The sequence below is a fragment of the Entelurus aequoreus genome, linkage group LG17 (genome assembly GCF_033978785.1).
Source record: "Entelurus aequoreus isolate RoL-2023_Sb linkage group LG17, RoL_Eaeq_v1.1, whole genome shotgun sequence".
NCBI lineage: Eukaryota > Metazoa > Chordata > Actinopteri > Syngnathiformes > Syngnathidae > Entelurus > Entelurus aequoreus.
Genome location: NC_084747.1, coordinates 49,312,568 through 49,330,067, shown reverse-complemented (window position 1 = coordinate 49,330,067; position 17,500 = coordinate 49,312,568). Strand labels below are relative to the sequence as shown.

At 39.0% G+C, this 17,500-nt stretch overlaps 1 protein-coding gene across 7 annotated transcripts in view; it reads left to right on the top strand.

The window, feature by feature from the left end:
* The window catches only part of pdlim5a (PDZ and LIM domain 5a), a 120,133-nt gene that overhangs the window by 64,980 nt on the left and 37,653 nt on the right, over positions 1-17,500 (top strand). For 4 of the 7 annotated variants that reach the window (XM_062025830.1, XM_062025831.1, XM_062025829.1 and 1 more), the window contains 4 exons: positions 986-1,006; positions 1,130-1,147; positions 1,378-1,550; positions 8,872-8,911. In XM_062025830.1, coding sequence (XP_061881814.1) covers positions 986-1,006; positions 1,130-1,147; positions 1,378-1,550; positions 8,872-8,911 — 252 coding nt within the window. The remainder of the gene's footprint in view (positions 1-985; positions 1,007-1,129; positions 1,148-1,377; positions 1,551-8,871; positions 8,912-17,500) is intronic. The other 3 variants (XM_062025832.1, XM_062025836.1, XM_062025833.1) reach the window with 2 other exon arrangements.

Here is a 17,500-nt window from a genome sequence, read left to right as displayed (position 1 = left end):
ACTGTCGAGTTTCAGATGAAAGTTCTGTTTTTCTGGCCATTTTGAGCGTTTAATTGACCCCACAAACGTGATGCTCCAGAAACTCAATCTGCTCAAAGGAAGGTCAGTTTTGTAGCTTCTGTAACGAGCTAAACTGTTTTCAGATGTGTGAACATGAATAGGAATGTCTGATGCTGGATGTCAATAAAAAAAAAAGAAAAAGAAAAAAAAAAAAGGACAGATAAAAAAATAAAAATAAAAACAATTATTATTATTTGTATTTATTTTTTTAACTTGGGACTTCCCGCGGGCCGTAGTTTGGGGACCCCTGTCCTATATTAAGCATTTTTAGGAATACAAATTTACAAATGAGCAAAACTATCAATACTCTAGTTGTATTGACCACTTGATAAGACCAAGTGTTCAATACCAAGCGTGCTGTTCAGTATTGTGGCCACTGATTGCATGACTGTATTGTATTCAATGAGTGTAAAGCTATCTACAGGGGAGTTATTTCATGTCTACAGGGCTGTAATACTGTTAAAAAGGGCATTTAGACCATGCTAAATAGTTTTTATGCTCTAGTTCTGAAATTATTGGAATTATAATTAATTATTCCTGCTTTGTGGAAATTAATTTGCCACGGCTAGACCAATTAACATCTACATGGGCTTACTGTATATGGATAGGTATTTCTAATATTGTGTCCCTCTCGTGGATCGACTTGACATAATCAATAATATGCATTGATCTTGCTTTTCGTGACATATCTATTTTTGCTCCAGTAGACTGAGCTAACAAAAAGGCATGTGATTAATTGGAGAATACAGCTAACAGCACCACCACCTGGCTGTAGTAATATGGGGATAGTTTTTGTGAACTAACCATGGTGTGATCAGCCATGTCTTTGGCTCCCTCTAGTGGCATGCACTGACACTTGCTCTTTCTCTGCCTGAACTTGACTTTCTCTCTTTTCTCCCTTCTTCGTCGGCTTTGTCCCCTCAAGTGGACCTCAAACTGTTATGAGGTAAGTTTACCCACAGATGACCCCACTGACTACAAGTGACTTCAGGACTTTCTTCCCTCTTCAGTTTAGTTGATTTTTGTCTCCTTTTTGTCTTGTTTGTTTTCCTTTATATTGCTTTTCAAGAAAACCCCAGCCAGCAAGGTATCTGCTCAGCTCAAACCTGGGCATTATCATCGTGTGTGTTAAACCACATACTGTATTGTAGACCATCAACTTCATATTTCATGCGACCTCATCAAAAGATACTCCAATTCATTCCCATTCTTCCACCCTAACTAAACATACCGTACAGGACTGGTTGACTAACCAGCTTTAAGAGTGTCTTGTTCATTTAGAAGAACCTTTACTGATACTGAGCCCTTCTCCTCCAGGCCTCCCAGAAAACACGTTGTGGACACAGACATCCACTTCTACCACGTGCCCACTCATGCCGATGCCAGCAGGAAGCGCATCATGGAGGATACAGAGGACTGGCGTCCACGCACTGGCACCACCCAATCCAGATCCTTTAGGATTCTAGCTCAGATCACAGGCACTGAGCGCGGTATGTATCTAACACTGATGCCGTTGTCACTAGTAACTGTTTAATGCACATTCTGTGGCCCACATAAAATATTACCTTACGAAGGATTTTTATTGTCATTGCACGATTGCAACACAATTTCATTTTCAGCACAAACCCGTTCAAGAGCAGACATATGTTGTACAAAGTGACAGAACAGGAATGCTGAGGGTTTGCCCAGAAAAAGGTAGACACAGTTGGGGGTGGATAAGTACAACAAAAAGATGATTCCATACTGGGCTCGTATGCGGGAGGGGGACTCAGTCTGGGGCCAGGAAAAAACTTGATGGCATTATAAGCACCATACACATGTCACAACTAGTGTTGTTCCAATACCAATATTTTGGTACCGGTACCAAAATTATTTAAATACTTTTCGGTACTTTTTTAAATTAAGGGGACCACAAAAAATTGCATTATTGGCTTTATATTAACAAAAAATCTTACGGTACATTAAACATATGTTGGGGAGGGGGTTGCCGGACCGGTACTTTTTTAATACCGGTATACCGTACAACCCTAGTTACAACACAGAAACCACTTGCAACAAGAGGGAGGGTGGTGTTGATATAGACTTAGTAGACACAACGTATATTAAGTATATTGAGTTTTATTCAGACACTGAGGCAGCCGACATGTCAACATAGTTCCCTCCATAACTTCCCATATCCCAGCAGCCCCCACTGCCCCGCCTCCAGCATGAATAGCCGTAAAGGGAAACATAGAACTGTCGTAAAGTGTTCATTGGAGAACAACACACGTTAACAATCTCCCTCTTCTTTCTTTAAAATAAGAAAAACAAAAGCCAAGTGCAACAAGGGAAAAGGCAATTGAAAAACATTCAAGAAAATAACAAAATACAATCAGCATTCTCGCCTGTGTTTTTTTTTTTTTTTTTTTTTTTTTTTTTTTTAAACAACAATTAGTGTGAATTCCAATTAGGGTGGATTCCACAGTCCTTCACATAGTGCTTTCAAGAGCACTAGGGATGATGCCCCCTTTTTCGTCAGACAGTCAGCTAGTTGGGCTTTTGTCACTGACCAGAGCACCTTTTTGATTGTTTTACTCTGAATGAGCTCCTTGATCCCGCTTATATCCAACCGAAGTCTCTTCTCTGTGACCTGTTTAGTGGACTTAAGGGCATCATAAAGAGAGTGATTGTCAGTCACACAGACCAACGTGGGAGCATTTAATTTGGTGGTCCCAGTAGTGAGCTCCGAAAAAAGAGTAGAAAGGAAAATAGCATTGTCTATTCCATCCGACATAGCGAGTGTCTCTCCCGCAAGGGTGCTCCGCACCACACGCCTGATCCTCTTAGATTGCCAACAGAGAGGAGAAAACTTCCCGTTTTCCCCCATGAGAGTGATCAATGTCCCTCCTTGAGTACCTCCATCAGGCAAGTTTCCCAGCGAGGCATCACTGAAGACAGTCAAGTTCAAAGCATCATTATTACCCAAATGTTGAAATTTCAGAGTAACCTTTCCTGCTTTAAGTTTACGAATCACCTTATTTGCATCATGAATGGACTGCACAGTAGCATTTTTCAGAATAGATGCCAAAATACAAGCGTCAAACATAACATCAGGTCTAGTTTGTTTTGCAACCCAAAGAATTTGTCCTATTTTTGATCTCAGCTGCTCTCTTTCCGTTTCACTAAGAGCTGAATCTCTCTGTATAGCACGTGCTGGCTGCATGTTTATGGGTTGCATGTTGTCAATATAGCCCTGCTGATTCATCTCAATTACACCATTTACAGTGGCAATGTCCATTCCTACATAGCAGAAATTATCATGTTCCTCACGTCCCACACGGAACGCACACTTCAGTCGAGGAATCACATCAGTTACAAAGTTTTGTGAACCTGCCCAGAGAAAATCATCCACATGACATGCAAGTACCCCTTTAACTTTGCATTGTTCATCCAACCAATAAAAGACTGCAGGATCCACTTGTGACACTTTACCACTTGTGCTCAGCATTATTTCTTTCACTCTATTATACCAATAAAGTGATGCATCAGCAAGACCATATACACATTTCTTAAGTTTCCATAGCACCCCTTTACTGTTTGCTTCTGGGGGGGGGTGAACATGAATGTCCCTTGATAACTCCATGCCTTGCAAAAAGGCAGATTTAATGTCCATAGAATGGACCTTCCACTGATTTTGGCTAATCACTGCTAGCAATAACCTCAGGGATTCAGAAGCACAGGTTGGTGAATCTTTTTGCACCTGTTGGATATTGAACTCTTCAAAACCCCTGGCTACAAGTCTAGCTTTAGGCACAATACCGTTCTCAGTTTCTTTTAGACTACAGACCCAACGGGTGGAAACACATCTTTGGCCTGTATCTTCAACTTCTTCAAAAACATTATTATTGTTCCAGTTTTCAATCTCTATTTGTTTAGCTTCATCAAATGATATGTCTTTTGTTATAAGTACATCAGCATCCATGACTTCTGAATCGGACTCAATGCTGAGACTATTCACACGTGACAGATCAACAGCTTCTTTTTGACCATGACTCCCATCATTTTCAATAAATTGCAGGTTATACCAATTTTTATACCCTCCTGTGGCTTTGCCTGCTCTACCTAGGACTTTTGCTTTACATAGAACACTTTCATCACTTTTCATAAAGGTTACAGTATGTCCCGCTTTTACCTTGACACTGGACACAGGAATAACAGGGTTATCATTATAGACATTGTGCTCCATTTGAGTTTGAATTACATCATTATGAGTCACTAACGAATGAGCTCCCTCTCCTGCATTGGACTCTCTGTCACTTTCCTGTTCGTTATCAGCATCTGTGTTTTGTGTACTGAATGAGCCACCTGTGGCTCTGTTCACTACATCTGTGTTTTCACTGTCTGCTGCTTGATTCTGTACAATTATCTCACTGTTTGTGTCATCGAGAACCTCACTTTGAGCAGTTGTGTGTAACTTATTAAGCCTCAAGTGATGTACTCTAACAAGGATACCACCATGTCTTACAAATACAACAGCCCCATCATGACCAATAACTATCCCTGGTCCCTTCCACTCTGTACTGTCAGCTCGTTTGTAATAGACCTTGTCTCCTGTCTCATATTTTTCATCTGTGGATCTGAGCTGCTTACGTAACGCTCTCCTTATTCTCTCTGAACATTCAGCTTCAGTGAAAGCCTTCCTAGAAGCATGCAACGCTGATATGTGTTGTCCTACCCTTGCACTAACAGTAGTGCCTTCGAGTGCAGGTAGTTTATCAATTAATACAGAGGGAAGGTTAGGGTTTTGACCAAATACCAGTTGATGTGGGCTATAACCATGAACACTGTGCATACAGTTCTTAGCCATAAGAGCCCAGTCTAGGGCAGTGTGCCAGTCACATCCATTTTCCCGTCTCACCTTCAGTAGGATGTCGGTGAGAGTCTGATTGTGTCTCTCCAACAGCCCGTTGCTCCAGGGACTGTATCCTGCTGTTGTCCTCGTCTCGATGTTGAAGTTTTCGGCCATGTCACGAAACTCTTCATTATTGAACTCTCCACCGTTGTCGCTGTACAAAATACGAGGAGGGCCGTGAACACTTATCCATGTGTGGATGAGGGCGTTGACCATTTCAGAGGCCTTCTTTGTCTTCACAATGCTTCCTGCACTGAACCGGGTGAATTGGTCGATCACATGTAGATACCACACTCCTGGCTCCAACTCATGCAGGTCCACCGCCACCGTCTCATTATATTCTGTAGCTAGAGGCAGACCAACAGCTGGCCTCGGCTTCGCTTTGCTGTATCTCTGACATATGTCACAATCATGCACTATTTGTTGCAAAATAGTGAGGCAGTCCTTGTCTTTATTACCCGAGCTTTGAATTAGCCTCTGCAGCCTGTCTGCAGATGCGTGGCCAAACTGTTTGTGTAGCTTGAGAAGGATTTTGCGCTTTTCGGCTGAAGACATGTTTTCTGTCACTGTCAGGACTTCATCTTCAGCTGTCGCTGCAAGTATCACGTCATCTTTCATTTGCTGTGTTGTGCTGTTTTTGTCTCTTATGTCCACACAGTAGTGTCCTGAGCTGGTGAACTCAAGAGGAATCTGCTGTTTAAACATCACTGCTCTGTCATTCTCCATATCTAAAACAGTTCCTGCCTTCTTCAGTGAGGACTTACTCAGCAGCAGTGGAATGTCAGCGTTGACCACTTCTGTCTCAATGTGACATTTTGTTTGTCCTATTTTGGCAGGTAGTTTCACTTTTCTGGTGGAATATACTAAGTTGCCATCTCCAAAACGAAATGGTCTTGAACTGGTGTTTTCTGTCCTCATCATTTTGTCTGTCTGCTCTTGACTGAGACAACTAACATAACTGTCAAGCCATTTTTCCCCACATACTGTACGAGTGCATGCCGTGTCTATGATGGCTGATCCCAGGGATTCAGTTATGAAAATCTCAGCGTCAGACATAGGGTCATTTGTCAACAACGTTATGTTAACTTCTTCTACATTTTCGTCTTCTGTTAGTCTTACTTGTTCGTTCTTCTTGTAAGGACAGTCCTTGGCCCAATGAAATGTGCTTTGACAAACGGCACATCTTGAACGCTTACCGAACTTATCCAATGGGTTGGTGCCCGGCAACGGTGTCCTTTCACTCTTCTGTTGAAACGTGTTCCGTCTTCCCTGTCCTTGTCGTTGTCGTTGTTCAGTGAAGAAAGCTGCATCTTGGTTTAGTTGAATCCCGTGCGACAAACCTGGCGCCGTTTTCGCTCCAAAAATCCGCTTGAGTGCCGACTTCATGGACGCAAACTTTAGGTCGGGGCACGCCGTTAGTGCAAGTTGTCTGTTTTTCTCATCGAGGCAGGCCGTGTCCAACAACTTGAAGGCTAACACAGCATCTGGAAGCGCCATGTCGTACTTTTTAATTCGATTGTATCGCTGCTCAAAGTCAATTATGTAGTCTGCCATTGAAACGGAACTGTCTTTCATTAAACGATCAAACTGGGAATACGCTTCGTACGCGCGGTCCTTTTCTTCTTGCTGAAACACACCGTCCAGTTTTGCTAGTAATGTCGCCATACCAGTGTCTTTGTCCAAGTCGTCTGCTGGTATCTCCATAGCGATATCCTTGGCTCGTCCTTCCAGACCCAAAGCCACAGCAAGCGCCTGCTTCTTCTTGTCGAGTTCGGTAACTCGTGCCCATATGTTAACTTCATTTTTCCAACATTCATACGGCCTGGTTTCGTCAAACTTCGGCGGTACTCTGTAGTTCGCAGCCATCTTCAAACCATCCTCTGCTACCAATGTTGATATAGACTTAGTAGACACAACGTATATTAAGTATATTGAGTTTTATTCAGACACTGAGGCAGCCGACATGTCAACATAGTTCCCTCCATAACTTCCCATATCCCAGCAGCCCCCACTGCCCCGCCTCCAGCATGAATAGCCGTAAAGGGAAACATAGAACTGTCGTAAAGTGTTCATTGGAGAACAACACACGTTAACAGGTGGCCCTCCGGTGACCAAGTTGCGGCCCTTTTGGCGCTGGTCCAGCCGTCCGTCGCCTCTAAAACTATAGAAGTGGAATTATTGTAGTCTGTTCCAGGGTCAAACTGTCACCATGATAAAAGTGTACATTAAAAGCATGCCAACTTGTATATTTTGGCCTACACATTCTAAATTTAAAGTCAAGAATGTTTACAAACCAAAGTATTATTTTTTGGGGGATATTTTTTATTAGTGGGTCCTATCAATAATATGCAGTAAAATTGTAAGATTGGTATACATATTTTTTGTGCAGTGTTAGATTTTGTTATATTAAAAAAAGCACTCAAGGTCAGAAAGACAAAAAATGTCAACTTGTCCCAAAAACTGCAGTAAATATATATTTATATTTTTTTCCATCTTAAATTAGTTTTTAGTACCACCCCAGCTTGAAATATACACACTAATAATTATCAATCCAATCCAATCCACTTTATTTATATAGCACATTTAAACAACAAGAATGTTTCCAAAGTGCTGCACAGCCATGTTAAAAACAATATTAAAAACAATATTAAAAACAATATTATGCTCCACCAATGTCTGAATAAAAACAAAAAATAAATAAATATAAAACCAATATAAAAACAATTTAAAAATAAATATGATTAAAAACGATTTTAAAGGGTAAAACCAATTAAAACAGTAAATAGAAATCAAAATGTATTTAAAAAAAAAATTTAATAAAAAAATTTTAAAAAATTACTATTAGTTAGCTAGTAGTCTTTTTTCCCCTTTCAAAAGGCAATTTGAAATTAATAGCGTGTTCCAAAATAAAACAAAAACTACCGTAAATAATAGCTAGGATTTCAAATTTAAATCTTAGCAACAATGATTGTATTGTTCTTTGTTAAGTTTAATGTGGGATCAAAAATAAGATTTTTCATGGTTTTTATTGTGACGTTTTTGACATAAACGCGAGGGAGTTAAATCAGGTCTTAAATTAAGTCCAAAAGAAACCTGCCCCCATGCTAAATCCGGGCCAAAAGTCTGAATGTAAAACATAGTGTTAAACTGTAAACAGTAGCATTTGAATATCTGAAAAACAGAAGCTAAAGTATCAAAATGTATGAATGTGGAAAAAAAAAAAAGAAAATGGTAAAAATAATTACCAGAGAGAATCATAATTAAAATCCACTGGGGGAAAATGTTGATGTTTTTTTAAATATACTGATGTATTTTTCAAAATTCAACATCAAAACTAGATTAATTTAAAAAAAAAAAATCCAATTACCACCAAATGTATCACTTTTTAAATAGCTTTTCTCATTTTAGGCTCATTAAAGGAACCTTAACAAACCCCGAAAATGTATATTCTTTGACGTATATTCATTAGAAACAGTCAGAATTGCTTGAAAAGAAATATTCTGAAAGACACAACATGTCCTGACGATCCTATGAGGGTCTTACAAAAACAAGTTAACCACTATTCAGTATAAGGGGTCGAAAAACCGGATGCAGATTACTTTCAGGTCTGCACTATTTTATTAATCTGAATCTATTTTTATCAGCCATATTGTATTCAGCAGCCATGACAGAGGTGTGTGTGGGTGTGTGTGTGTGTGTGTGTGTGTGTGTGTGTGTGTGTGTGTGTGTGTGTGTGTGTGTGTGTGTGTGTGTGTGTGTGTGTGTGTGTGTGTGAAATGTGTGTGTGTGTGTGTGTTGCGGGTCTACTTATAGTCAAATGGCACTTTTTGTGTATGAGACAAATGAATCGGGCTGACATAGTCGAATACTAGTATCTACAGGACTATTTCATCAAGTTGTCTTTTTTTGTCGTTGTGTAGTTCCAGAAACGGAAGAAGCAGACGCAGCCAAGAAGACAAAGTAAGTGCATGTGTCGTGGTCTGTGACGCCTTCTGGTCTTTATTAAGCTGATTGATGACATCCTCTTCCTGTCTAGACAGCAGAGACATTTAAGTCAAAATCCTAATCAGTCAGTCTTTAAGTGTAAATGACATAATAAGGGGCAGTATAATACATAACTACGCCAAATACCTTAGAAAGTAAATATGGACTGCCTTGTTGGCAGGACCAAAAATGGTCGAAACCATTTTGTATACTTTTTAAATCAAACCTCAATTTAATTGAATTCAAATGTGCTTTTTGGAGTAGTATGAAGACATGGGAAACACAATGTTCAATGTTTATTACATTTTTAGTGCAAAATGACAATATTAACAGAATGAAATAAACTAGCACTTGGATAGCAGAGCCCTACAACAGGCCCTACCTCTAAATATTAAACAAGTCTGTGATTAGTTTGCGATTGGCCCCACAACGTAATCACTTGTTCCTTATCCCAATCCCCGCTAGTGGTCGCCACAGCGAGACAATCCTTTGATTAGCTCAATGTTCACACTGGATATTCTTCCTAATGCAACCCAGGCCGGGGATTGAACCCGCGCTACTAATGGAAGAGTTGGTGAAATCTATTATTATTATTATTATTAGCCTTTATTTAACCAGGTAAAATCCCATTGAGATCAAAGATCTCTTTTCCAAGGGAGACCTGGCCAAGAGGGCAGCAGCAAGGTTACATTAAAAACAGTAAACAAATACATAAAACATCACATTTACGACATTAAAACTTGCTCACATAACACATGTGCATACAGACAAGGTAGACTGCAGTCCTTTCACAGAAGCTTTAAACTCATTCAACGTAACAAGGGTTTGAAGTTTAATATTCGATTGTAAGTTATTCCAAGCCTTCGCTGCTGAAAACCTAAATGCTTTCTTGCCCAGTTCAGTTCTTACTTTGGGGACGACAAATTGCAGAACATTCATTGAACGAAGATTGTGACTTCCTTGTTTCTTTGTTAAAAGACAAGACAGATAAGATGGAGTGATACCCAGAATGGTTTTGTAGATGAAAACATACCAATGATTGAGGCGTCGAGCACATAAAGATGTCCAGTTAACCATTGAGTATAATACGCAATGGTGAGTAAGGGGAGCGCAGTTGGTGATAAATCTCAGTGCACCGTGGTACACACTATCCAGCTTGTGGAGACAACCAGCAGTAGCATTCATGTACAACACATCTCCATAGTCAATAACAGGTAACAAGGTTGTTTCCACCAATTTCTGTTTCACAGTAAAAGAAAAGCAAGACTTGTTTCTATAATAAAATAATAATAATAATTATTATTGGTGACAGAGCAGAAAAGGGCTGGGAATACAATGTAATGTAAAAAGCTCCGTCATTCAATTGATATTTTACAAGCTATTTTTGATTTTCACTGTACTTTTAAGCAACGTGGGTCCATTTTCGGCATAATATGTACATAGGTACAGTTTCTACGTATGGGACGTTTGGCAACCTCGGTGTTAACACGCGCTAATCCTGCACAAACAGCATCGCACAGGTGCACTGCAAAAAGTCAGTGTTCAAAAACAAGAAAGAAAAATACAAAAATGAGGGGTATTTTATTTGAACTAAGCAAAATTATCTGCCATTAGAACAAGAACATTTGGCTTGTCAAGACTTTCCAAAACCAGTAAAATTAGCTAACCTCAATGAACCCAAAAATACCTGAAAATAAGTATATTCTCACTAATAACAAGTGCACTTTTCTTGGTAGAAAAAAAAAGAGATCTTTTTGCTCAATATGTTGAAAAATATTCTTAAATTAAGTAAATGCTAGTGCCAATAATTTGACATAATGATATGCGCTCGGCAAAAAGTAATTTATTGTTCTTAATGGAAAGGCAACAAGGCAACAGCTTGTTACTCTCTTTCAACAGCTTGTTACTCAGGCAAATCATATGGTCTAAAAATGCATTTTTCCATCCATAACATGACATCATCGCGCCAAGTGCGTGCTCTTTCAGTCAATTAGTGCGCATATATACAAAACATTTTTAATTGTAATTTAGAGGAATTTATCTGAATGTGCATGAACTATTTCTGTTCAAAATTGTTTGAAATGTCAAATGTTTAAATATTAACTGTCAGTTTATTGAACTGTGCCAACTGACTACCGTATTTTCCGCACTATAAGGCACACCGGACTATAAGGCGCACCTTCAATGAATGTCATATTTCAAGACGTTGTTCATATATAAGGCGCACCGATGCATCCATTAGATGGAGCTGCGCTAAAGGGAATATCAACAAAACAGTCAGATAGGTCAGTCAAACTTTATTAATCAGATTACAAACCAGCATTCTGACAACTCTGTCCACTCCCAAAATGAATAAACAGCTGTTTTATTATTTTCCCCGAGGTAAAGTCAGTGACGTGGTGTTTTGTTTATCTTTTAACAACAGCAAGGTATAACATGTAGTGCAACATTTATATCACATAGCGGAGGGGAACTTTTCCCTGATTCAATAAACACGTAAAAAAAACAGTGATACTGTTACGATAAATCAGACGTTAGTGCAATCACAATATAGTAACACTCGAAATAGTGCAGAGCAATGACAATATATCAATAACTCAACGTTGCTCAATGTTAATGTCACACAACACAACACACAAAATAAACATGTAAAGCTCACTTTATGAAGTTATTCCTCATCCACGAATCCTTCGAATTCTTCTTCTTCAGTGTCCGAATTAAACACCATTGATTCGTTTATGTTAAATTCTCTCGCTGCTGCTCTATTCCCGTGTTCTACTGCGTGACTGATCGTCTTAAAGGCCTACTGAAATGAATTTTTTTTATTTAAACGGGGATAGCAGATCTATTCTATGTGTCATACTTGATCATTTCGCGATATTGCCATATTTTTGCTGAAAGGATTTAGTATAGAACAACGACGATAAAGATTGCAACTTTTGGTATCTGATAAAAAAAAGGCTTGCACCTACCGGAAGTAGCGTGACGTAGTCAGTTGAACATATACGCAAAGTTCCCTATTGTTTACAATGATGGCCGCATGAAGTGAGAGAGATTCGGACCGAGAAAGCGACAATTTCCCCATTAATTTGAGCGAGGATGAAAGATTTGTGGATGAGTAAAGTGCAAGTGAAGGACTAGTGGGGAGTTGAAGCTATTCAGATAGGGAAGATGCTGTGAGAGTGACCTGATATTCAGCTGGGAATGACTACAACAGTAAATAAACACAATACATATATATACTCTATTAGCCACAACACAACCAGGCTTATATTTAATATGCCACAAATTAATCCTGCATAAAAACACCTGCGTGTTTGTTATGCTAGCTCCTAGCTCCTCTGCTAGCTCCTAGCTCCATAGAACACGCCAATACAATTCAAACACCTGATCAACACACACAATCACTCAGCCCAAAAGACCGTTTACCTAACCCAAGGTTCATAAAGCTTATATATTTTTAAAAAGTTACGTACGTGACGCGCACATACGGTCAAGTTATCGAATGTTTAGCAGCCAAGGCTGCATACTCACGGTACCTGATATTCAGCTGGGAATGACTACAACAGTAAATAAACACAAGACATATATATACTCTATTAGCCACAACACAACCAGGCTTATATTTAATATGCCACAAATTAATCCTGCATAATAACACCTGCGTGTTTGTTATGCTAGCTCCTAGCTCCTCTGCTAGCTCCTAGCTCCATAGAACACGCCAATACAATTCAAACACCCGATCAACACACACAATCACTCAGCCCAAAAGACCGTTCACCTAACCCAAGGTTCATAAAGCTTATATATTTTTAAAAAGTTACGTACGTGACGCGCACGTACGGTACGGTACGTGTTATGCTAGCTCCTAGCTCCTCTGCTAGCTCCTAGCTCCATAGAACACGCCAATACAATTCAAACACATGATCAACACACACAATCACTCAGCCCAAAAGACCGTTCACCTAACCCAAGGTTCATAAAGCTTATATATTTTAAAAAAGTTACGTACATACGCAAAAAAAAGCCAAAGCTGCATACTCACAGTAGCACGTCTGCGTCTTTGTCATCCAAATCAAAGTAATCCTGGTAAGAGTCTGTGTTGTCCCAGTTCTCTACAGGCGTCTGTGTATCCAAATCAAAAGTCCTCCTGGTTAGAGTCTCTGTTATCCGAGTTCTTCCATCTTGACTGCATCTTTCGGGAATGTAAACAAAGAAGCGCCGGCTGTGTACTGTTGTGGCTGACTACGTTCGAAAAATACGTCCATTTCGCACCGACAACTTTCTTCTTTGCTTGCTCGGCTTCCTTCTCCATAATGCAATGAACATGATTGAAACAGATTCACGAACACAGATGTCCAGAATACTGTGGAATTATGAAATGAAAACAGAGCTTTTTCGTATCGGCTTCAATGTGGAAGGCATACCCGTGTTCGTCGGGCTACGTCACACGCATACGTCATCCTCAGAGGCGTTTCGAACCGGAAGTTTAGCGGCAAATTTAAAATGTCACTTTATAAGTTAACCCGGCCGTATTGGCATGTGTTATAATGTTAAGATTTCATCATTGATATATAAACTATCAGACTGCGTGTTCGGTAGTAGTGGGTTTCAGTAGGCCTTTAAGTTTAAACTCTGCGTCGTAAGCGTGTCTCTTAATAGGAGCCATTTTTGGGTTAGAAGCGCTTCTTCTACGGGGGAAAAAGAAGTCGGCGGCTGCTTACCATAGAAGAACTTCTTCTTCTACGGGGGAAAATGAAGTTGACGGCTGCTTACCATAGAAGAAGACGCGCTTCTTCTTCTACGGGGGAAAATGAAGTTGGCGGCTGCTTACCGTAGTTGCGAGACCTAAACTTTATGAAAATGAAGTTTAGGTTTGTTGTGGCTCAATATTGGTCCATATATAAGGCGCACCGGATTATAAGGCGCACTGTCAGCTTTTGAGAAAATTGGAGGTTTTTAGGTGCGCCTTATAGTGCGGAAATTACGGTACGTATTTTCTATTGTTTCATTGAAAATAAAACAGCAGAGTCCATTTGGCTGTCATCTGTTTCAATTATGAGACACAGTTGTGTCAAAATCATGATTTTTTTTTTTCATGCTTGAAATAAGGAATGATTACTTTAAAAAAGTAGTTTTATACTTGTGAGTGTTGATGACACAGCTTTGCAACAGTTGATATTCTAGTTTCAAGCATGTTTTAAATAATATAGGTCATCAAATCTCAGCAACAAGCTGTAATATCTTACTGAGATCATTTAGGACCAAAACTAGGGATGTCCGATAATGGCTTTTTGCCGATATCCGATATTCCGATATTGTCCAACTCTTTAATTACCGATACAGATATCAACCGATACCGATATCAACCGATATATGCAGTCGTGGAATTAACACATTATTATGCCTAATTTGGACAACCAGGTATGGTGAAGATAAGGTCCTTTTTAAAAAAAATAGTAAAATAAGATAAATAAATTAAAAACATTTTCTTGAATAAAAAAGAAAGTACAACATTATAAAAACAGTTACATAGAAACTAGTAATGAATGAAAATTAGTAAAATTAACCGTTAAAGGTTAGTACTATTAGTGGACCAGCAGCACGCACAATCATGTGTGCTTACGGACTGTATCCCTTGCAGACTGTATTGATATATATTGATATATAATGTAGGAACCAGAATATTAATAACAGAAAGAAACAACCCTTTTGTGTGAATGAGTGTAAATGGGGGAGGGAGGTTTTTTGGGTTGGTGCACTAATTGTAAGTGTATCTTGTGTTTTTTATGTTGATTTAATTTTTTAAAAAAACAACAATACCGATAATAAAAAAAACGATACCGATAATTTCCGATATTACATTTTAACGCATATATCGGCCGATAATATCGGCAGGCCGATATTATCGGACATCTCTAACCAAAACCCTTAAAACAAGTAAAACACTCTAACATAAAATCTGCTTAGTGAGAAGAATTATCTTATCAGACAGAAAATAAGCAAATATCACCCTTATTTGAGATATTTAATCTTACTTAGATTTCAGTTTTTGCAGTGTGGTTTTGCAGTGGTCCACAGGGGGCAGTGTTGAGGCAGTGTTAACATGTTCCCATCACATTAGCGGCCAATCAGAGTGTGTGGTGGTCATTTGTTGTGTTTGCTGGTGCATGTTGCCTAACCTGTGGTGTTGTTGGCAATCATGGCGGTCTGCAGTCCTGCATGTGTTTGGCTGCCATTGAGTCAGCATTGGCATGCCGTTGTTAGCGTGTTCCTAACCACGTCTTCACTGCATCCCCTGGTGCTGTGCGGTGTTTTTTTTTTGCCAGCGGTGGCGTCCGCATTATCCCTAAACACTTTGTTTCTGGTGTGACGGCAGAGTGAACAAGACCACCACGCGGTTGGTGATCGGCCCAAAGTACACCGAGCTGAGAGACTGGCACCACGGCGTGTCCGCTCGCACCCTCAATGTCCAGTAGACCTGGTTGTATATGTATGTGTACATGTATGTGTGACTATGTGCCGTATATATCTGTTTGACTGCTGCAGAGGACTGATGTGGGCTCGGTGGGACAAGGGGAAGTTATAGAAGGGACAAATGGAATCAATTGTTATGTGGACGCGCACGGGGGCTTTTTCCTCCTCTTTTTTTCACAGAGCTGTGCTGAGCTGGATGCATTCAGAGCCTCAGTTTCATGTTATATCATCCTGTTGAATTCTCACTAAACAACATGAATCCGCTGTAATGTACTGATAAAATAGATGTTTTCAACACCACAAATATGCTCTCAAATAGCATCAAGTGATAGAGTGCTACTACAAATGCTCCAATTTTTTGCCGTGGTGTTTATTTACTGGGCGATAACTCAGAAAACTCATTACAAAAACAACACTTTTTTTTTTTTTTAACTTTAATAGTGGAGGGTATGAGACAGCGGAAAGGAAATCATAGCTATTTTATCACCAAGTGTATTGCACAACACAGACAGAACCAATGTGGTGATAGCATTATTACACTGCAAAAAGTCAGTGTTCAAAAACAAGAAAAAGAAATTACAAAAATTAGGGGTATTTTATTTGAACTAAGCAAAATTATCTGCCAATAGAACAAGAAAATTCGGCTTGTCAAAACTTTCCAAAACAAGTAAAGTTAGCTAACCTCAATGAACCCAAAAATACCTTAAAATAAGTATATTCTCACTAATAACAAGTGCACTTTTCTTGGTAGAAAAAAAATGAGACCTTTTTGCTCAATATGTTGAAAAATATTCTTAAATTAAGTAAATGCTAGTGCCATTATCTTGACATAATGATATGCGCTCGGCATTATATTTACTTATACTAAAAACTAATTTATTGTTCTTAATGCACTGCAAAAAGTCAGTGTTCAAAAACAAGAAAAAAAATACAAAAATTAGGGGTGTTTTATTTGAACTTAGCAAAATGATCTGCCAATAGAACAAGAAAATTCGGCTTGTCAAGACTTTCCAAAACAAGTAAAATTAGCTAACCTCAATGAACCCAAAAATACCTTAAAATAAGTATATTCTCACTAATAACAAGTGCACTTTTCTTGGTAGAAAAAAATATGAGACCTTTTTGCTCAATATGTTGAAAAATATTCTGAAATTAAATAAATGCTAGTGCCATTATCTTGACATAATGATATGCGCTCGGCATCATGATTTTTTTTTTCATGCTTGAAGTAAGAAATGATTACTTAAAAAAAGTAGTTTTATACTTGTGAGTGTTGATGACACAGCTTTGCAACAGTTGATATTCTAGTTTCAAGCATGTTTTACTCAATATAGGTCATCAAATCTCAGCAACAAGCTGTAATATCTTACTGATATTATTTAGGACCAAAACACTTAAAACAAGTAAAACACTATGACATAAAATCTGCTTAGTGAGAAGAATTATCTTATCAGACAGAAAATAAGCAAATATCACCCTTATTTGAGATATTTAATCTTAATTAGATTTCAGTTTTTGCAGTGTAGTACTGATGAGTTCAATGTAAACAACGTCAAGTGTAACACGCGTTAGCAAAAGCTGGCTTGCACAAACCGATATTTTAAAGCTGCTGGAATGCTGATTTCTCTCTGGCGTTGATTTAAAAAATAAAAAATAAAAAAAATAAAAAATCAGGAGGTTGCCTACAGCCACAGCTGGTAAATCCAATGCTTTTTGACATGGTGTGAAACTAAGGGTAATTGGAGTATTTACAGTATTTTCTGTTTGAGACTCATACACTATAGGGACAAAAGTATCGGGACACCAGGCCCTACAGGAAGTTGCATCTGTAACATCTTCCATTTGTCTGGGAACTTTCTCACTTGTGGGACATGGCGTCCACTTGTGAGGTCAACGGCACCTTTATTTGTTTCTTGCACCGGGAAAGAGAAAGATAGCTTCAACGACTTGTCCACACAAAAATGTGACGGACTAAGATTGAGGGACAACAAGTCCAATCCTTGGCTGATGAATTAGTTGATGAAGAGGCCTATCCCAAGTCTTTTGTCCTTGTAGTATAATCATCTCTTCAGCCGCATGACCTCAAAC